This window comes from Pieris rapae, chromosome 13 (genome assembly GCF_905147795.1).
Source record: "Pieris rapae chromosome 13, ilPieRapa1.1, whole genome shotgun sequence".
Taxonomy (NCBI): domain Eukaryota; kingdom Metazoa; phylum Arthropoda; class Insecta; order Lepidoptera; family Pieridae; genus Pieris; species Pieris rapae.
This window is the reverse complement of record NC_059521.1, coordinates 3943258-3966631: the sequence shown is the minus strand read 5'-3', so window position 1 is coordinate 3966631 and position 23374 is coordinate 3943258. Positions and strand designations below refer to the sequence as shown.

Genomic DNA, 23374 nt, shown 5'->3' with positions numbered 1-23374 from the left:
GAATCATTAATTTTCAGATTTTCAAATGCTACATATGCCTGCAGGAATAATTAAACTAAATTAATATATCCTATCAATGAAATTAGAGAATGCTTTCAGATGTTCTGACTAGAGAAAAATATTATATATTAATTTAAAAATAATTTGTTATTTTATGCAACACTGCCAGTTCTTCGAAAACACTTTATTTATCTATGAAAGTGACATCTAGTGGAGCCAAAAGTTTGGATACATTTTACGCAGTAACGTAGGTCGTAGTAAGGAGAATTTTTATATTTGTATTTATATTATTTATATAAATAAAATTATCAAGAGTGCTCTAAATATATATATGTGTATCTTTTATCGCTATGAGTTTTTTACAAACCATTTGATAGGTATAAATTATTTAAGGAAGATTATTTTCTTCAGATGTGTTTTTATAAAATAATCAAAAGATGTTAGTCATCATCAGTACCATAAACAAAACTTTGTAATTCTTCTAAAACTGTAATAGTTGTACAAATAGGTGGTAATAAGTTCGCAACTAAGTTATGTAAGGCGAGTGTAAACTTGGTACAAGGTTTTAAAAACAGAAAGTTCATACCAGTACATATTTTGAGTTAAACGGTTAATGCTAAGAGATGTCGCTACTGGCAGTGTTAAAGCGGCAAGGAGAAATCTAATTAGACTAGGCAAATAAGGTTGATAAGTCAGCAGACCTTTGGTATTTTATACCTCAAAGCTTACCACGTAAATGCGGACGACATTGAACGAATATGATAGAAATTAGCTAATTTGAAGACTAAGATCCTCCTTTTCTAGGGACTGCGAATGCCAGATTTTTTCTAACGATATTATAGATTAAACCAACTAGGTACTTCGTTCAAAGTTACGTGGTAATTAGTGGCATCGCATTAGTACTGTTTATTTCCTATGCATTATCTATGAATTATGATTGTTTAATGATGCGTCATGCTTGATACTTGCATACTTGCGGTGTCTGCATTTCCTTTTCATCCTTATTTATCTACAACGTTACAATTGTTTTGAATTGTGTGGATTACTTTTAGACAGAAATAATTGTTTATCAATATTACTGTTAATCACCAGTTAAAATTTAAGAACATAGGTTATTAAATTTTAATTTCAGAGGTACATTTATTTATTTTATTTATTAATCCTTTATTGCCTTATACAAAAACACACATAACAAAAAAATAAAAAATAAAAAAAACAGTAACAAGAGATATAAGGCAAAGGGCGGCCTTATCGCTTACAAGCGATTTCTTCCAGGCAACCCTAATGAGAAACACAACGTTAAAGAAAAACCATCAGAGGGTAGAGTACAAAAAAAATCAATAAACAAAAGCAACAAAAAAACAAAAAAACTAAAAACTTAAACTTAGAACATGCGTTACTATAACTAATTGAATATAATAAAACAAAATCAAAGAAAAAATAGCAATAATAATAAATAAAAATAATTATAGACAAAAATTTAAAAGCAAATAAAAAGGTTAACCTATAAAAATAAATATATATAAGCAGAACTAATTACGAGGTAGAAAGAAAATGATCAAAAAGAAGCTTTTTAAATACATTTAAAGATTGCGCTCGTCTAATATCGATTGGTAGGGAATTCCATAGCAGGATACTCTGCACAGTAAAGGAGGAGTGATAGAATTCAGTTTTATGCGTAGGAGTTTCAAGAATTAGGTTGTCTAAGGAACGTAAGTCAAAACTGCCGCCGGAGAGGAAAATAAAATTTTGCTTTAAGTAACTAGGGGTTTTGGGACATTTAGGGTGACACAAAATTAAATATTTAAAAATTCCAAATTAGCATGTCCACTTTCATATATATATCTTGGTAATTTATCCGTAAATCATATTACAAGTTTTATGGTACAAATGACAAGATTCCGGGTTAGACTTAGCGCTAAGTGTGAAACTTAGGTTTGACACTCGGAAGTCACAGTCAGGTGAGGCTCATGCCCTGGGCTCTTCATATTGAATATTATAGTCGTCTGAATCTTACCATAAGTGTAGCTTAGTATAAATAGTACAAATAACAGTGATTAACAGTAAAACTGGATTTTACAGAGATTTATAATATAATGTAAAGAATAACGAAGAATAGAAGCTTTTAAAATCAACAAAATATTGTCAGAATTCACATTCATGTTGGTCCGATATCATATAATGGGAAATTGATTTCTCATGTAATATATTTCCATTTTCATTTTTGTGTTAATTAAAACCATTTCTCAAATATTATAATAAGATTTTAGTATGGCCTTAATGCTATGCGTATTTTGACCTCCTTACATGGTGTCCTGGATTCTAACATTGGTGAAATAACATACATATCAGGGTAAATGTTACTTTAAAAAATATCAATGTAACAGACGCAATATGTCAAATACAACATTTTTCAAAATTTTGAAATACGTTTACGAATGGTCCTGTTATGTATAACCAGTTTAACAACACTTTAATACCCAATATTTATGTTCAGAAGTTAATGTTTCATTACATCGTAATAAAAATATTTGATTCCAAATGGAAACCTATTACAAGAGACCACATCATCGTAACTTCCTTATTCAAGAATTAAAAAAAATAGTTTTTCTCGAATGTCCGAATTTACGATTCAAAGTTTAAATACATTAAAAATAATCTATAATATAAATATTGTCAATTTACAAAGCATGGACAAGATACTAAAATATATCTAAAGGACTAAAAATCACAGGAATACAATGTAATAATTAAACTCGAATTCTGACTGTTAAAATTATTAAAAGCTATAGAATCTTTTGTCTCTATCAGTGTCGAGTAAATAAACGAGACAATAGATTCTACAACATTTTATAATAAGACCATTTATTAATTAAATATTCATTTATAGATATTTTGCGCGTTACGAAGTTACAAGAACATTATTATACTTAATTATTAATTTATCAAATTGAAACTACGTTTGATTAGTAATAATGGCATTATTTGGAAGAAATTTTATTAACACTGAATTCGGTTTTAATACACGTTATAAGATCGGTACAAAACGTTCGTAGTAATAAATACGTGGCCATTAATAAAATATCTTAAATATACAAACAATTATGTACTTTCAAATGTTATTTATAAGGTAATTAGACAGTTTAGACTATCAGGCACGTCCCTCTATATTATACCGGTTAATACACTTTGAAAATCCAGAAAAAAAGAAACTTTTAAAATGATTTAATATATTAGTATAATGTTATCTTATAGAACACAGCCTGCTTATAGTAAAATACAGTAAAATCATTTAATGTTACATATCATTTAATCATAGGATTGCAAAATAAAATAATAATAAAAAGTTTTATTTACATCACCATAACACAAAACAGGGGAAAAATAAATAGGTAGTCTTTCTGCTGAAAACAGTTTCTTCCAGTCTTCTTTATATAAATCAATAATATTTTTCATTACACGTTTGTACCAATCTTATACAGACAAATTATAAATACCTTATCAACGCATTCAATGCACCCGCAGATATTACTTAAGTCTAGATTTAACAATTAAATTAAATAATTTCTATTATAACCACATAAATTCATCTATCTATACATAACATTATAACTATAGCGATCATAAGACATCCATATATTTAGGGACTACGAATTAAAACATTGGATGACGAACATTTCATTGTTTTTTCATTGCATCCGAAATTTGATATACCTACAGTGGCGGATTTTCCAGCAGGCTAGGTAGGCTGGAGACTAGGGCGGCCGGTTTTTAGGGCGGCAAATTCGGGAACTGATTGTTTTTTCTACCTCATAGAAACCATATATTTTGATGACGATTTTCTGATGTTTTACAGATAGAAATCTGCAACAAATTTTGCCTGACCCCCCAAGTAGTAATCGACCTCTGCGCCCTCGCACTTTGTATGAATGAAAAGAGCGAAATTGCATTTCCCTCTCCCCCCAATCAACCCATACATGTCAGTCCTACTACAAGGGAGGCTGCGAATTTGTAAATCCGCCACTGCTGCTGTTGATATAGAATAGTTAAACGGCACGTAGCATATAAATACATATAGTTTATCTAACAGACTAGCTCTCATATTCTGTCAAAGTCAGTGATTGAATTCATTGTACTAACCGCGATTATTAGCCGAGATTGGTGAAGATAGTTCGAGCCAAAATCCGATCGACTTTACATTCGCCTCACAGACCGCAAGAAAGTATACCTACACAAAAATGATATTTTCACAATTATTTGGCATTTTTTTCTTATGACTTATTCGGTAGGCAATAGACATCAAACTGAAGTATCCCATATACAATTTGTGCACTTAAAATATATACATTAAGGTATAATTGTAAGCTTAAAAGGTAGCTTAATAAGAACAGTCGTCACTGCTACGTGCCTTTACCGATACGACTCCGATACGAGAATATATTTCTATATCTAAAACTTCACTAACACAGAGTAACAGTATGTAATGAATTTTGAAGGCACAAGTATCCTGATAGTATAACATAAAGCAGGATTCTCTGTGCTCAATTCCCTTGAACCAAACTATCTGCCTATGATATGATTTGTATTAATTACTATTATGAAGTTCCAAAAGCAGTTTTGGTATGGGATAATGTAACATTGTTTCTAGCTAACATTTAATAGTAATTAGCTAGTAGTTCTCTGCTCTAAATTTGATTAACATCATATTTTTTGAAGGAGTCCTCGTAAATCTAATCTTTTAATACTGTTAGACTAAACTATCAGAAAAGATGGACAATGATTTCAATGAAGACCTGAAGATTGAAAAAGCAGTCTAGATATCGCAAATTATTTTATCTTAACACACACTATAATTGAATTTACTACCTACGTCTAAGTCTCAATACATTCAAATTAAATATTCATACAGTTTCACGTATAGCTTTATCAATGTCATTTTTAAATTGTCATAAAAAGGATTGACCAGACATCTTAAGGTCTCCATTTAAAGTCTATGATATCTGAATATCAGGCAGTTTTATGTTACTTCTGTAGAAATAACCTAATAATTGCGGCAAATCACTCCAGTCCTATCTGGCTTACACATAGCTCTGTTGTTGAGCACAAGTCGACGTGTCCTAGAAAGACGCCTCCACGAGATATGTACCATCCATTGCTACGCCCGTCTGGTTCCCTTGCACTGTGCTGCCAGCTGGAATGTACTTGCCGCAAGCTTGCTGAAATTTTTAATAGATAATTATTTTTTCGTTACCACGTTAAAATCTTTCAGTTTAAGGAAACCTACTCTTTTATGAAATAAAAGAAAAATTTATAATCACAACTCGTAATTCTATCAACTAATGGTCTTCAATTTTGATCTATCTACTAAAACTGTTTAAAAATTTATGGCCGATACTCGTATAAAAAATTTAGACAAATCGAAGCTTTATAGCAATACTGATTTCAACTACATTTAAAAGAGTAAGCACACAAGCTGAGGATTGTAGGAACTTAAACTAGAACAAAAATACATATTTGTCGGAAGTGAACAAGTTGCAGTGAATGTAAGTGTAATGAGTAAAAAAAGTGCTTCGGATCATGCTATCGTTACAAATGTAGACCCATCAGTGTATATTAGTGTAAGTGTTCGCTCCCTTTACACTGCAGCTTAGCCACGCGAATCCTCTTAAGATTCTAAATACAGTTTTCATCTGGCACACGAAGCGCGTCTAATGCAAAATAAATTATTATTGCAACCCTTACTTTGAGCATGTGTGCAGTGTGTTGGCGTTGACGATACAAATGTCAATGTTGCTGTCAGTGGCTTACAGCAAATAGCAACACGGGTTTAAGCGTTTAACGTTAACAACACTTGTGGATCTACTATCAATAAATGAAATCGCATTATTCTATTTTTAAACTGGTATCCAAGTAAAAATTCTAAAGAATTATAAACAAATTTCAATAACGATCAACTATAAAACGTTTGAATGTGTGTACCACTATGTTTGATGTAGTAGAAAAATGCGATTTATTAACAATATTCGTAATTACAAAATACACATTGAATTACATTTTATACCTCACATTGACATAAAATACGACGATAGCACAGCGAAAGCTTAAAATAATAACATCAATTTACAATAATCATTGAGACTTGTACAGAGTTTAAGCAACAGTTTAGCAGCCAACACCCTGCATACATTAAAAGCCTTTACGCCATCTACCACGCAGCGATTCTTTTGACCAGATATTCCTTTATAAAATATATAAGACTTTGGCAATATAGTTCCTATACAAAATTTGTCGATATCTGCTACAGAATACCATGTACTCATATATCTATTGCTACGATATTGTGAACAAGTGATGTTTCTCGTCTTAGATTTAAATTTTTGCTGAAAATTGTGTAATGTAAATAATGAAAATGATCTAATTACATAATGCTAGTAACACATTGACTTAAGTCTAAAATCATTTGTCTTAATATCCTGTGTGTTAAGATTTTATTTTTAAACGAATGTTTAACACATAAGCATGTACTTTTCACACTATCCGACACGATATTGAGAAATGTTAAATTTTAATTTAAAAGTAATATTTAAAGGTTATCGGATACTGTGAAAGGCTTTATATTCCTACTAAATCGCTGTGTGGTAGTGCCGGCTAGACATACTGGTAAGGGGTCTTCACTGGGCGCGGCGGACACAGAAGTGTCTGACGGCCGCGACGTCGCCGTGTAACGCCGAGTACCCCGCGCTCGTTTTCTACTCGAGTCTAATAGCAGGACCTTAAATTTAAACTACCTGTTAGCCAATTGGATACGAACCAGACCAGAATTTTAAGCGAAGACCAAGCGTTTCGTCGCTGACACCTGTCAAAGTGACAACGTATGAAGCGCGGACTATAGACAGTTTTGGAACGACGAAAGATGTATCAAGTTAAGATAAACCAAAACGATACTTAGTTTATCGTGTATAGTTTGCTAGTTATGTATAATATAGATGTGTTACAGTTGTTTGATAATCTGGGACGAGAAAAAGTTAATACTATAAGGATAGACATAGATTTATTTAAAAATTATAAAGAATGATTTACAGAAAAGTGTATCATGAAGTGGTATTCACAGTGTTAACTACGAAGTTTTAAAATGAGTTATAGCATAACAAAATAGTTGCTACATACTAGACTCTACGAGAGGAGGAAAATGTTCTATTATCCCATTAAGTCACTCTAAATACTTACCAATATAACCTAAAAATATATCAATAAAATGTGCGAATATTATTCATATAATACTCAATTACATATACTTAAATGATACATTATCGGTTTTATATCATACTTGCCAATGTGCCAATGCTTACATTATATGCATAGCAGAGCGTTTCATAAATTTCGTGGACAGCAAAGCAATTTATTATATATTTGGTATATATATTTTGTTATATATATTTTGGTATATTCTGGGAGTGTACCACGCAAGCACGTCAGGGGCACAGTCTAGCAACACAAGCAGTAATACGGACATCGATTACAATATCGGTGAATTGTATTTTATGACCAATAACCAATATGGTCTGTAGACTGTCCACAACATTGCTCGTAAATGTAATATTAATTATGATTTACGTGTTTTTTTCTATTGAAATTTAATACTTTCTTGAATGCATTCTTTCTTATATTCAATAAGTTGTAAATCCTACTAAGTTATATATAAAAAAATATTGGTCATAAAAACACCGATACGCAATCGGAACATCAAGGACGGTGCTGTGTGCTGTTTATACCTCACGATGCGGACACGACGCGAGTCCGATCGGACTGACGCACCGTACTGATCGACCGCGCTTCTGCCGTGACACAAAACCCTTATTATCATAAAAATACCTATACTACAAACGTGTTAACGTATCGAAAGCTAACCTCTACGTGAACTAACATGCCATATAAATGGTAATTATTACCATAAGTTCAGCCTTTACTACACCTCCATTGGAAACTAAATTAAAAAAGAAGCTGTTTGCAACTATGCCTTGTAAAACCTAATAACACACAAGTTAGTTCCGTTAGTTTGAAAACGTATTGATTTTAGTTATCCGTTAACACATTTTGAATGTATGTAAATGTAATAAGGTTGAGTTTACCTGATATTTCTGTGGACAGCAGCCGCATCGTGCGCAACAAGCCAATAAGGCAGGTGCGCGGCCAGAATGCGCAGGCGATGCTAGAGGCGAAGGAGATCCAGGCCGTTTAGCGGCCCCATTGAATGGGTTTTCCATTTCAACAAATTCACGATCCTGGAATATTTTGTCGTATTGGTTTTGAAAACCCTAAAAGGAAAGAGACTGATAGATTATAAAAATAAAAGTAAAAATTTTGAATCTTGTCACGTTTCTTTATTGCCAATCTAAACACAAAATACAAAAACTGAAAGTACAACAACCAATAAAAAAAAAAGCAATTACCGCGCATGATAAAGGAACCCGATGGGGTTAGGGAAATGGGTTACGATTTTGGTCTAAAATCGTAGAATGTAAAACACATTACAGAGGTTTAATTAAATTATATAAAAAACATGATTATAGTGAAAACTGTTTAAATATCACATAAACTCCATCGAGACGAAGGGAGAAACCTTGTACTCAACCTGACTGCCTGGATAAGCTAAACACCATGATCAAATTATTAAAATCATTAGTACACATCAAAAAGCCAAGCATACCACACCCAGGGTAGTTTTTTACCGTAGTTCGTTCTAGACATCTTAAAAGGTGGTGATGCTGCAACTCAAAGATATCCTCATCCCTTCCTGCGTCATCCAGCTCCACTCCAGACTCCTGAGCAGCCAGGCGAGCCTCAGCGGCTTTCTTCTTGGAGACGAAAGCAGCACCTGATGAAGCTTTGGCAATACGGATGCGGGCGAGCCGAGCTTTCTGAAATTAGATACGCATAAATTGTATTTACAGTTAAACCTATATAAATTTCAGGTTGTACAAAAGCTAGTCCCCATACTACGGACAACCCTGTCTTGTGGGTAACTAAATGTTTTATAGTTAGGGGGGAGACGTCCCTACGGAATGCCAAAAAGGGCAGTCCTGCCGATGCACACCTATTTTAGTAGGTGCGTTGCCGGCCTTTGACTGAGAAGTATATTTAAGCAATTGTAGGACGTATCTCAAGAAATACCTCCACCGCGAGTAGGTTCCACAATTCACTAGTTCACAAAAGAAAATGTCTTGAGAAGCGAACCATGGAACACTTCCATGTACATAAGGAAATAAGGAAAAGATTTTATGAAATATGCACATAAAGTAAAATTAGTGATTAAATTGTATTTATATCTTCGTGGCATTCAATCACTCCGCTGTACTTTACTGCTTACTTGGCATTTGACTCTTTTTCCAATCTGACCTTTTAAATGATCTCATATATAAAATTGGAAATAAAAAATCTTTTACGTCATTATATATTATATATGATAAGGGGAAGACTATAATGTACAAATAGGCCATACTGGTCCAAAACACTTTTAAAAAAAAAATTGACAGGCCTCATAGATGAAATAAAATTGTTATCTTTATCAGATACTGTTTAACTCCTTTTTCAAAAATGCCCAATTCCATGTTAAAAAAAAACAAGCTTAAGAAAATAAACCACTGTACAAACAGTGTTTTGATTATAGATAAAAAGTTGAACGCGTCTGAAGGAGTGAAACGTTGTCCTTGGAACGTTGTAGACTCGTTTAAAAAGCTTATAATAGCAACCAGTATTTTTATAACTTACTCTTTGAGCCTTCCTCTTATCAGCTCTTTGGTTCTGATGATAGATCCGCGAGAAGTTAGAGACAATGACAGGCACAGGCAGAGCGATGACGAGTACTCCCGAAAGGGAACACACACCACCCACTATCTTACCAGCGATAGTGCCGGGTACCATGTCTCCGTACCTGAAACGACACATACATACTCAATAATATATTAAAATAACACTTTTCTGTGAGGGCGTTAGCCACTAGCAAATAAAAAGATACAGTTGGCCGGCTATAACCAAAAGACTTTCTGTTTTTGATTTTCTTTGAATAATACATACCTTTTTTAGATCTGGGCATTCAATTTCTGTATCAGTTTAGTGATCATTTACTAGACATGTGATCAACCTACTGTCGCATACGATGTCGACTGTTTTGACCCATGCATGGCATTTTTTACGATGTTTTCCTTCACAAGCGTATTAAATGCATAAACATAAAGTCTATGAGTTCGAAGCCGGTGTCAGAACCTAAGATTTCATAGGTCTTAATGCTATACGCCATTATTATATAATAATACTGAAGTACACAATAGTCTAAATATTAAACACGATTACGCTAAATCATAGTTTATATTATTTCGTGCTCGGCTTTAAATTGTCACTATACCATACATATTGCTTCACTTTTATTATGCGGATTATACGATATAACGACAGTTTATTGTAAGTACTATTGTACTATTGCAATAAAAACACACATCAATATTGTTGTAATATTTATATGAAGTTCAGAAGTTGTATACCTAATATGAGGAAATACCGAAGTAACTAGAGTCTGTTTTGAAGCTATTTTCATATATACATATATACATACATATAGTAATTCTCAAGGATTAAGGAATTAAATTTTGTTCTACTCAACAGTTTTTATATGAATAAACCTAAATGTTATATACGTAAATTGTATGACTTGAAAACTTTATAAAATAACATTTTATTAAAGAAAAAATTTGTTAAAAATTTACACTAACAGCAATTGACAAAACAAATGACGAATCGACGTAGGATTTTCCCACTCGAATACATTGTCCATTATGATTTCATTGAATCTTATAAATGCGTAATAAATCTATAAATAAACTGTTTAAAAACGTTGTATGGGAAGTTACTAATGGAGTAAACGGTGGAAAATTAACGACTGTACGCCGCTTTGATCTCCCAATATTAAGTAATATTCACTAATGTACGGCTCAATTAGAAGGCGAAAATAGTTAAGGTGTGATTTAAGGTGGCGTACGTGAGAAATTGTTTATCGCAATATCTGCAACAGAGAATCCCAAGTACTCGTTTATTTGTATATAACCTTTCCACGTGCCACGTGACTTTAACAATGTATTTAGTATCGTAACCATTCCAATATGGCGTAGGGCATGCACATAGCTGCATGTTTCACTGAATATTATTGTATTTAGGTGGGTTATAGATATTATTTTTTATCTTTATTATGACAATTAAACAACTGTATGTATATAGCACCTATATCTTGGTAAAAAAAAAATTAAATAACTCTATCCATAGTTGCTTGTCGTTGAAAAAAATCAAATACACAACGATACGCAATACTCGTCGAGCGAGTTTGCTTATCTTGCCGAAGCCGCGTACAAATTATTTGAAGAAATCTCTTAGGTATGAGGGTGTGCAATTATTTAATCAATTACCATCGCAATATTGGAGTGTTTGACAAATTCAAAAAGGCATTAAAGATGCATGTTAGAATGAACATAGCTGACTAAAATTGTTACGGCTAATGGCGACGTGTATCTCGCTCGTATATAATATATACATATTAATATTAAGTTTCTCATGTAAATAAATATTTCTGTTTTGTAATGAGAAATAAAGTTCTTTAAACATTATCTCTTATTTTGCTTGACACGGTTTGAATAAATTATAAGCACTAAATGGCCTCCTTTTTCATAATAATTTTTAACTGTTTAAGTTTTACATATGTTTTTTTATGAACGTATCTGTTAGTTGTTTTGATCATCTAATTCTACATCTTAGATCTAATACATAATGTATATAAATATGATTTAAAAATCTTTTGTTTTATTACCATGAGGTACTTAGTAGGCTTTAATTATGATTGCGATCTACTTAATTATGGAGATATGTGAACGTATAATTAATAAATCAACGTTGTAGACAATGAAAATCTAAATGAAATATTTAAACTTGTAATGTAATAATTCAGTCACATTTCATAGGTCGATGCAAAAACAGAAACGCAAGACAAAGCTGGCTTTTCTTGTATTTGGCTTACTTTGAGTTACCGCGCCAGCGAAATCAAATATTTAGTAGCATATGTTCTTAGTTCTTTCCGTGAATTTTATATCAGGTCTGTATACTAACTTTTATTCGTAATTCGAGGTTATTTGAAGATCAAGGTACTGGCGTACGTCCTTCAACTATAATTTAATAATACGAAAATCTTATTTATATATCCTTAAAGGTAGATTAGAATGTGCCTGAAACGGTTACATTACAGTACAACTTACGTCTAAGTACTTCGTAACACGATTTTTGGCGTGGTTAAAGATATGATTTTATTAATATCGCTTTGAGAAAACTCCAAAGCGTCTAATTGCAGCGTCTTGAGTTGTCAAGGGCTCGTTTACACTGGCTCTAGGTTTTTATTTTTAAGCGATCGTTGAGGGTCGCCGTTAAGTCGAGCTAAGATAAACTCTTTGTTATTTTGAATTCTAAAAAGAAGTTTATTTGAATTGCCCTTGTTAGAAGTGCGGTACGGATAAGTGGGGCTGAGATTAAGTGTTTCCTGCTTACACATAATAGTGTACTAGTTGAAGCTCGCGGTGATGTCTGCGTAAACTTACCAAAGTTTTAAATAAACCGCAGACCACAATTTAAGCTAAGCACTATTCAAAATAACAGTTTGATTACGAACGTTTAATTGATGTGAGACAAAATAGTTCTTGTGTGTAGAGTTTGTGTTTTAGTTTATGTGAACAGTGTTGGCCTAGTGCTCTCATCACTTAGGTCTAAGGTTTGATTCCCGGCTGTGCACCAATGGACTTCCTATGAGCGCATTTAACATTCGATAACGGTGAAGGAAAATATCATCAGGAAAACGTCATGTCTTAGACCCAAAAGTCGACGGCGTGTATGAGGCACTGAAGACTGGTCACCCACATGCCTATTAGATTTAAAAATGATCATGAAACAGCTTCAAAAATCTGAGGCCCAGAGGTTATAGCGCCACTGATTGAGCTTATGTGAATCAAAGAAAACACGAAAAATCAGGCTTCCATTGATCAAATAAACTGTCACGCTCACTGGTGTGTGTGTGATTAAAAAACAATTAACAAAATTCTTTTGTAATAGCGTTTTGGTAGTATTTATAAGAACAGCCAAAGTCTTAGTATGACGTTGATTAAGCTTTTGAAAGTTTTAAAACAATTTGTGAAGAGACCTAAGTATTTCAGCTTAACAACGTTAAGAAGTTTTGAAAATGCCATAATCGTTATCTTTATAATACTGTTTAAACAATTACCTTGTCTCATCAAAATGTAGATCAATTTAAATAAAACTAAAGAGTGATTTAGATAAAACAATAGTATATATATAACTACTACCAACACAACATTTATTTTGTATAATATAATTACATAGTATGTATTGATAATTAATAAGGCACGTTATGAAGGAATTAAATAACACGTTTTCATATAAAATAAATAATAATAATAAGCCTTTAACATAACGTATTGCAAAATATTGATTCATTGTCATTTGAAACTAATATTTCAATTGACACTGCCGATTAACGCCCGAATCCAATAAATAATCCACAATCTTAGATTTAAAACAATCTAACAGCAGACCGTGACAGTCGATCGATCTCCTATCCGCATCCCAATAACCAAACCATACGAAGACAATCCAATTTTGACGACGGATAGAATGCACTCTCTTCCCTCTTTACACTTATATTTGATATTGAATATATTTACCAAAGAAATAAATAAAACCGTACAAATAATATTAAAATATACATGTCTATTTTTAAACATACCATATAGCTTTTTAATTATTTTAAAAAGCGTAGGTGTAAGTTAAAATCTTAAGATAGGATTATGCCACAGTTAACTGTCATTTTCATACAAAGGTCTATCCACATACAACAATCCGACCTATCATGGATAGCTTGTATCTACAGATAGCTATTACAATCCGACGATATATATATTTGGATTAAGATGTCTACCTCAGATGGTCAATAATGGAAACAGATAGGTTAGTGTTTGGGCGTAAACGCAATTCGGTTCGTCGGATTCGGTTGTATAATTTAAAAAATAAATTTACAGTAAATTTATAATGGATTTACCTGATTGATGGATTATTTTGTTTCTATTTATCAAGATTGTAGAATTATATTCATTTATATAATTAAAGTCACTCGTAAGTGTTTTACAAAAACTTACATATTTTAAATATTATAATATACGAGTTTCCATATATTTTTATACAGCTCTTTACATTTTTAAATACAATTTAATTTTATATTTGAACGTGTTGAATTCAATGAAAACCCAAAAGGCTTTCAATTACAGTTGGAAGCGAAGTTTCATTTGTTTAACAATTTAAAATATTAAATTTGTGTAAATTAGTACTCTTTTGAACTTGCTTATGTGAATGGTTTGAATTTGTTGTTTATTTATATATTTTTTATGAAAACTGTTCTGCCTTAACATTAATGTTAGATAGTTAGATTATGTTTCAATGCTTAGTAATCTATACTTATATTGAAAAGAAAAAGGATATGATGTTTTGTCTACAAGTAGGCTCCGATGCAGATGATAAAATATTTCACAGTTATGATGGGCTATTGAATATTTAAAAAATGGTTATGTATCAAATCCCGAGACTGTAACCCAAGGTGTGAAAAGACTAATAAAAATTGCAGTAAAGTGATATTTGCAGTTTTATAGAAAACATCAATATCTACGAAAAAGTTATGTCCAACAAATAATGTAATATTTTTATATTGAAACGTAAGCTATAGAACATCGTACAGGTACAGAGCACAGCTATTGTATAATAATTAAATCCTTAGTTATCCTTAGTTATGCTTAGTTTGGGGGCAAAGTGATGGGGCAATTTCGATAATTAGAGTCGATAAAAAACTACAACTATTTACTCACTCCCTAACGTATCAAAATATCTGATTCAAACTTAACTGGGGCTATAGTGTTTTTGAAATAAATAAGAAATTAAATTACTTTTGTAAGTATGTTATAATAAATTAACGATATTTTTTCCAAATCATATAGTAAAACCCATTTCATTGTAAATGATTTTTCGACCTCTACTGATGTAACTCGTAAAACTGTAGTTTTATGTAATGCTCTATGCATCTTTTGTTCTTGTTTTCTTTATTTATCGACTAATTTATATAAAACAAAGTCACTACTGTAACGTACCCACAAACTGAGCGTTATATAATAGTTCTAAGATAGGGTCTACCAATAAAAATAATAACTTAAATATGAGATTGACTTTTCATTTCCATCTTATCGTGTGTTTGCGCGATTCTGTTTATATAACATCTCTTTCAGTACGTAAATGTTCCCATAATCAGTTTAGATAAATTTCGAACGATGGCTGATAAACGTCTTTTTAAAGCAGACTAATATCTACAATTTCTCAAATTAATTTCAAAGACATTAAATTAAAGTTAAGAAACGGTTTATGTCAATATGCAGAGAAAAACCCGTCAAAGGGCCATAAAATTACTTTCAGTCAGCCCACGTTTCGGAACCGGAAATAAAACGGAGTTAGTAATAACGCTGCAATCTGCCTGATGGATGCACGTTGCATTTTTCATTTTCCATTTCGTATTGCATACAGGAAACCTAGGCAGCGATGTGTGTCCATACTACACTTTAATATGTTGATATTTCCAAGCATATTTAGATATTATTCCCGTACTGTATTATATTATAGAAAATTGCTGAACGTATACAAATGCAAATTATATTATTTACATAGCTAGTTTCGAGTGCTTTTAGCGATCGTAGTCAGCGGGAAACTGACTGTCACTGTCAAAGTGACAGAACTATTTGAACTTGTCTATTTCTTCTATATCTACATTTGAATTGAAATGTTGCTGTAATAACGCAATCTATTCGTATCTGTAATAATTGGTTGGATTAAAAAATGGTCCTAATTGTGACCCCTTCTTTATGTGTATACAGTATATACACATCTTTCTTTTTTAACGGATATCGGTTAAAGAAGAAAGAATCGTTAAGATTATTTTCATTAATGTGCATTGCGAAAAACAAAGACAATCTTTTATATATAGTATAGTATAGTAAGTATTGTATGTATAGTATAGTAAAGGCATTCAATTCTTATTCTAATAAAGATTTTTGACGTGATATTTCCGATACGACATGAAAGCACCGTCAGAAAATCGTATATTTACTTTTAAATGGATTCATTATACGTATGTCTCCAAACCTGGAAATGTAGTTAACACATTTCTGAGCCAATTAATTTGATGCATTTTAGGGCGAATAGCTACTCGACATTCTACCCAAAATTTCAAAATCAGCGTGAGTAGAAATCATATCTTTTCGCGGAATGTGGTATAACCACTAAGCCATAGAGACATAATTGTCAGTGCATTTGGCAACATATATATTATGCATTTATCATTTAGTAATAATGTCTGGTAGCCATTATGATATAGTATGCTCGGTTTCTTTATCGCTTTTGCTTTTCCTCATTTCTTTTATCCCGTCCAACACAGAACCAGAAAATTTATTGCCCGAGGCTTTAAACCATCCTTTGGTTTTCAGTTGCTCTTAACCAACGTTCTCTTAGGACGTTCAATCAACTTCTCTATTCTATCTAGGGACCGAATGTTCGTGTATATCCTACGTATTTATACTTAAACAATTTTTAGTAAATGTGAACCGTTAAAAACTATGAAAATATATTAATTAAAACTTTGGAAAGCAGTCGCCTATGTAAGGATTGAATTTTGAATGGTTACGCCATTTAAATTTAGAAAATAAAAGAGAATAAATAGAACATAGGAACTTATATGCATGCAAAAATTTAACTAATTACAAACCTATAAAAGTAAAGAGCCAGCATACTGAAATCGTTATACTTCCGGTTTCCACGACCATTAATCAAAAGCTTTCAGTGAGTGAAACGGAAATGCCTACCGCCTACTCATAACTCTTTCTTATTCCTATTCATAAACATTATTCAGCTAAGCCTTTGAAACGGAAAAGTATGTTATACTTTGACTTCCGTTTATATGAAAAGCGTATTTAAAACATATGCTTCGCTCGTGTGTTCTATGTAATGATGTGATGAAAGTGTGGATTGTAATGACAATTATGACATTACACTCTATTAATATTTTTTAAATATTTTACAGGAACATTTGAAAGTACATTAATAAAATAAATTAACACGTCAAATTGTAAAAGTTTTTTTTCTTACATTGATTCAAATAGAACATCAAAATTTTAATTTAACTGGCTTTATCATATGTTAATTTCACTTACTTCCTGCCATTTTATTCTACTCTTTTCTATTATGAGATAATAAAACAATTCAGCTTTACAGACGCCGATAACTAGATAATAAAGTGAATAAAGGCACTTAATAAAATTTCAATAATTATAGGACCCGCCGCTCTGCCCGCATTTTAAATCTTTTCATATTCATTTTAAAGATCTGCTGCAAAAGGCAATTTTAGTTCATACTCAACGTAAGCTATTTAAAGTATGTATTATATTATATTTATATGTTTAAAGAGTAAGAGATGAAATTGGGTATTGACGAAATAAACATGTACGGAATGTAAATATTTTCAATATACAACATAGATTATTCCGTGGCACATTATTTTGGTTAAGACAATAGCTGCGTTAACAAGCCATTGCACATAAAAGCCATATAAAAATAGGCATGGAAATGTTATATGAATTTTCATAGTCATATAATAAGAAAATTAACATAATGTCATCATAATAAGTTTAGTTATTTTTTTATTGTAGTCAAACCTATGGTCGCTCGCCCACGGTATAAATGCACCTTACTTTTAAAAAAATAATCACTATCCCCTTGAAAGCATTACACGGCAGTGATCTACAACTTTTAGGAAGGTGATAAAATAGTTTGATAGTTACAATTTTATTGAAGACGTGGTGCAACATATAGGCACCCACTCTCGGTATATGACACTATCCCGAGATACTATAGGTCTTTTTTTTTTGAATATTTTTACAGTCACAGTTTCAAGGATATTATATAAACATGGTACAGTCAAAATACCGAGTGCGTCAAATGGAATGTTCTATGGACATCACACAGTTTTTTTAACTCTAATGTCTCCGCTATTATAGGCATATATTTTAAATCATTTTTTTAAGATCTTCGCCATCTATGCGCGATATAATGTAATAAAAAATTTAATAAGAAACTAATACGCTGTCGTTTGACAACACTTATAGTTTCATAGGTCGTAAGCAACAGAGACGAGCGGAATATTGAAGGATGACACAGGACTGTCCATTTTACGTGCTTTTAATACATGTATATTTAGTAAGTTTTCAAAATTTTTCTGACACAAAACATTTTTAAACAAGCTTCACTTGTTAGCAGATTAAAGACTAGACAAGGTAGACTCTAGACAGTAGTTGATAATAGCCTGTCTTATTTATTTAAGACCCGACCTAATAGAATAAGTTCCAAAAACGTCAGTATCATTATTCATCTGCTAATGTACTAGCCATACATTTATCACCTCTATGATAAATGGACTGAAAATGGGTTGCGGACGCATTCTATGACTAAACGAATTTAGTTGGGATATATTTAGCGAAAAGGCAATACAAAAAGATAATTAATTCTTTTAACTTTGTTTAAAACAATTTACTGTATTATATTTTCATACATTCTATAGCCATTATGGCTAGTAGTTTGTGATGTTTGTAGTGTGTGCTTTACAAACTTATACATAAGGAAAGAAACGACGCTTTATTGACATGTGTTATAAATGACACATTGTTGTGTGAGATCTAGTGTGATTCGGTTAAATTTATAATACATAATGCTAGAATAATAGTTTATTTATGTTATAAATACCCTTATAATAACATATAAAATGTAATAAGATTTACACATTCTTAAATAAAACGATTTATTTATGTGTGGCAACATCAAAGTGCCTAGAGATGTTCTTTTTATTTAGAAATGGATGTTAATCACAGCCGATTTATACCTATCGAACTTGATTCTATATTTGAACTTATCGATGGAATCTTTCCAAAAATAAGGCGTACACTTATCACCATCACATTAAAATTATGCTAACATTTAGTACTCGTGTATAATAAAATAATACGTCAAAGTGGTCTTCAGCCATAAACGTGGCTATAAGATGAATATTCATTTGGCCTATTGGCAAAGTACAGTGTTGCGAATCATCCCTAAGTTCGAAGGTTCAATTTCCGGCTGTGCACCAATTGACGCAATTTGAGTAGTATTTCAGAATACTTATCTATGAAATAAAAAAAAATATAATAGAAGCGAATTGTGGTCAAGACCCATATAGAGTGGTAGCGCCACTGAATATTTTTTAATGGACTTTTTTATTATTATGTTTAGAAAACAGTGTTTCTGGCGCATAGTACTCAGTAGTTCCGTTAGCAAAATCAACAATATTTATAACATCCATCCGACCGTAAAACATCATCGATCTTATTATTCTTAAATTTATGACTATTTTATGAGACGACTTTATGTCCATCGCGGTGCTGGCATAAATAACGGGTTTACGAGTTCTTCCAACCTATATTATGCGTTTTATGAGGTTAAGTGATATTCGGTGGAGTACAAACATGGATGGGTAATCATTTACTTTGTTGCAGTCTGTTAATTTTAGGTTTGAAAAATTTAAAATAAATGAAAAGAATTTGTGATTTTTTGTGTATAAATAAATAAACTCACATGAATTGCATTGTTTATAATTAGTTATAAAATGGTTTTATGTTTTTACTTGTTATGTTTGTATTATGCTTTTAGCTTAGTTTTCTATTGTTTTAGTATTAAGTTAATTACATACGGTACCCTAAAGAAGATCGCTGACGTAGCAGCACGTGTATGGTTAACGCGCGGGCTTCAAGGAATCGTTTTGCAGTTTCATCATTTACCGCGTTTTATTAATTTTAATTCAATGAAATATGTTAGCATTATATTCGTTTTAGTTATATAATTATTGGTTTTTTTTAGAGTCCGGGCTGTCAAAATCGTAATTAGTTAAAAATAGAATATAAATAAATAAATCTTTTATATGATACGGCGACAAAAGGCAGTCACTGCAGCCCATGGTCACCCATTTTAGTAGGTGGTTTCAATACCTGCTTGTGTGAAGACTTAATACTAATAACGCACATAGAAAATTTCTTCTACATTTCTCGAGTCGTTTTGTGTTTCTAAATTCAATTATTTAATATCCAGAAAGCGCTTCACATTTCAATTACGAGTTTAGTGCTTTAGTAGTTAAAAATAAGTATGAATTTGAATTTAAATCCAGCAATGCGTACTGCATTGCGGCGTTTCAAAAATTAAGGCTTTCGCGGCATTAAGCCGGCGCAAGTGAGGTGTAAACCCTTACTACGAGTGCATTTAACCTGAGTGTTCAATTAAAGACTGAGGACTGTTTTTCATATATCGTTAACAAATATATTCAAATACATAGTTTGAGTATTAAATGTCCGCTCAGTCATTAAGAGTCTTAACGTTCTTTCTGTTCACATAGCATTGTCCCGAAAGGTACCTGCGCTAATAAAGAAAGAGTGTTTTAATTGATAACACTGTTGTATTATTACAGAATTATTAGAGAAATATTCACGAAGTCCTCGACTCTTCTATTGTGGGACCTTATTTTATTTTAATCACATGTTTTTTCAAATATATATAAGAAATACAATTTTTTTTGAAGGAGGTAAAAATGCACAAATGCAGGCCTGCGATCGTATGCGGTCGCTATCGCGGGGACTGTGGGGATTGCTATCTCTTAATCCCTCTGCTAACCAGAGGGGAGAAGCCCGACCCACTAATATGTCCTGCAGGTCCCTCCATACCGCCTGCGGTGCTAGACTACACACATTCTGAATGAATGACGTCTAGCACTGCATTGAGCTCCCCGGGGGTCGCACAAGGCATTCAACCCAGAAAGCTTAGGCATAAGAAATAAAATGCACAGGCGCAGCTCAGCTTTTGATGTCACCAGCAAGAAAGATTTCCAGTGGACCGTACTATATTGAAGTGACAGTACTAAACCCTCTGAACAAAACAAAAAACTATTTTCATTTAAAATATTTTTTCGGTATTCTCTTGATATAACTTTAATGCCTGTAGACCTATACGTAAATGATTAAGTGATACCACGTCCACAGGGCTCGCCTACATGACGGAAAGAAGACTTTGTTAAGGATTTTAGTATCAGGCCGTAATAGTATTAAACAAAGTGTCAAAACACAATATATATACATATTACTATGCCTAATTTATATTCATAGGCAAGTGGGGTGCCATCGCGTCGTCTCGCCTCCGCTACGCTTTTATTGCAGTCACGCATTTCGCTAACTTGCTGCTGAAATCTTCCAGTTGCGATTTGAAGCTTCAGAATACTTTAAATCTTTATATCGAGTTGTTGCTCAACGTTCTATACTGAGCATCATATCTATGCATCACTGTCTGGAAGTCACGGAATTCTACCCCTGGAGACGCATTTTATAATTCAATTTGTTTAATACTCCTGTTTTGTGTCAGTCAGAAGCTGGACTCTAACAAATGGTATCACTTAAAGCCTTACATGCATAACAATTATCTTCAGAATATCGATGTATTGTTTTAAATGAACATATATGGAGATTTTTGTTTTGCTCAGCCTATAGCTGTTACTCCAAGATAGTATGGGTCCACTGGGAGCTGGGCCTGAGCTCTTTTTTTATATATGTGTGGCTTATAAATGATTTTTTCTTTCTTAAAATAAGCCCTAATACACACGAATTCATGTTGTTCCTGTTTGCCATCACTAAAATGCTTTTCGCAGCACATTTATTTTATTGCTTTCAACATATGCTTTGTGGTTTATCAATAACGGTGCTGCTGTTTTAATATGACTATGAAAATGTATTTGTCATACCTATATATTTATAGATTGACTCTGTTGAAGCAAGACTTAAATATATTAATTATCTGAGTCGGTAAGTTAAATTAAAATATTACACATTAATTAATTCAAAATTGGTGTTCCGATATATTTATTTATTTTATCCGATATATTTTACTTTTGGGCAGCCATAAGATTGATGAATATAAAACACAATTAATTAATAAAAAAGCATAGTTTGTATAAGAAATACAAACTTTATCCTTTGTACAAAGTTTTTGCTTTTTAACTCAGTATAAAAAAGTCCTGATTTTCATAACATAGCGAGCAAGCATTTCTCTTAGAGAAGAAATGAATGGATGTCACATCAGCATGTTTTTAAATGCATTGCCAACCTTTAACCTAGTGGTACGATTTCTCTTCAAAATATTGTAATCGTAAAGGTATTACGATACATTTGGCACCTGAGTTGTAGCTGGTTCTATAAACTCTAGTCTGGTTCTGGTAATAGAACGCCCGACGTGAAGTAAAAACAATGATGCCGCATATAGAATATACAGAGAGATGGTAACATTATAAAATAAACAGAATCATTTAGTGGAAGACGAACATTTAAAATTTCATGTAAAAGTTTCCTTTGACTATTCGATCAATACAAATATGTCCACAAATTTTCATACGGATCATGCAACGCCGCATTTTGTATAGACCAATTTTGTAAGATCCCTTGAAGATATTCTCCTATTGTTATTCATTGAATTGAGAAGCTATGCGAGCAACTCTGACGTCTTTGCATCTAAAGTTTCTGAATGCTATCGGCCTACTTGTCACATGTCGCTGCCAAACACTTATAGGCAGGCAATTTTAGATCGACCTAAATATATAATTTAAACAAACTAGCTTCCGCTAGAATTACAACTAACGTTAACACGACGTATCTTTGTAATAACAATCTGTATCGCATAAAAATAAATTAAAGTTTGTAAAAATTAATATACTTAATTAACACTATAAGTGTTAGGATGGATATCCTGAAGAAAATTGACACAATTTAAACCACATTCATGGCAGAAAAAGTATGCGATAAAAGGGCAGCAGGGATCAAAAATAATTCTATATACTAGATTTTTTAAAAGACACTAGCGATGGTATGAGACTAAGTAATACTTACTTAGTTCCATTGGGCAGGTAACATAAATGTCGATTACAAGGTGCAAATCACAAAATCAAAATCAGTCACAGCTGTAAAATCGCTCGTAAAAATCGATGTTAATCCCAACATTTTGTATGGGACATATGTAAATTTTATTGTGTTTTGTTTTACGCGCGCGATCGTTACAGTTTTATGTTTTACGAAAATAATCATTGTTTTTGGTTGTTCGTTATTAGATTTTGTTTTCGTTCACGTGCTTT

At 32.2% G+C, this 23374-nt stretch overlaps 1 protein-coding gene across 5 annotated transcripts in view; it reads right to left on the bottom strand.

The window, feature by feature from the left end:
• Positions 1-3213: 3213 nt before the first annotated feature.
• Positions 3214-23374, bottom strand: part of LOC110993879 (potassium voltage-gated channel protein Shal) — a 46153-nt gene continuing 25992 nt past the window's right edge. The window contains exons 2-6 of one of the 5 annotated variants that reach the window (XM_022260269.2): positions 9769-9931; positions 8730-8918; positions 8130-8315; positions 6659-6772; positions 3214-5216 (exon numbers count right to left, since the gene is read on the bottom strand). In XM_022260269.2, coding sequence (XP_022115961.1) covers positions 5118-5216; positions 6659-6772; positions 8130-8315; positions 8730-8918; positions 9769-9931 — 751 coding nt within the window. In that variant the 3' untranslated portion in view covers positions 3214-5117. Of the gene's footprint in view, positions 5217-6658; positions 6773-7949; positions 7985-8129; positions 8316-8729; positions 8919-9768; positions 9932-23374 lie in introns of all 5 variants that reach the window. The other 4 variants (XM_022260271.2, XM_022260274.2, XM_022260272.2 and 1 more) reach the window with 4 other exon arrangements.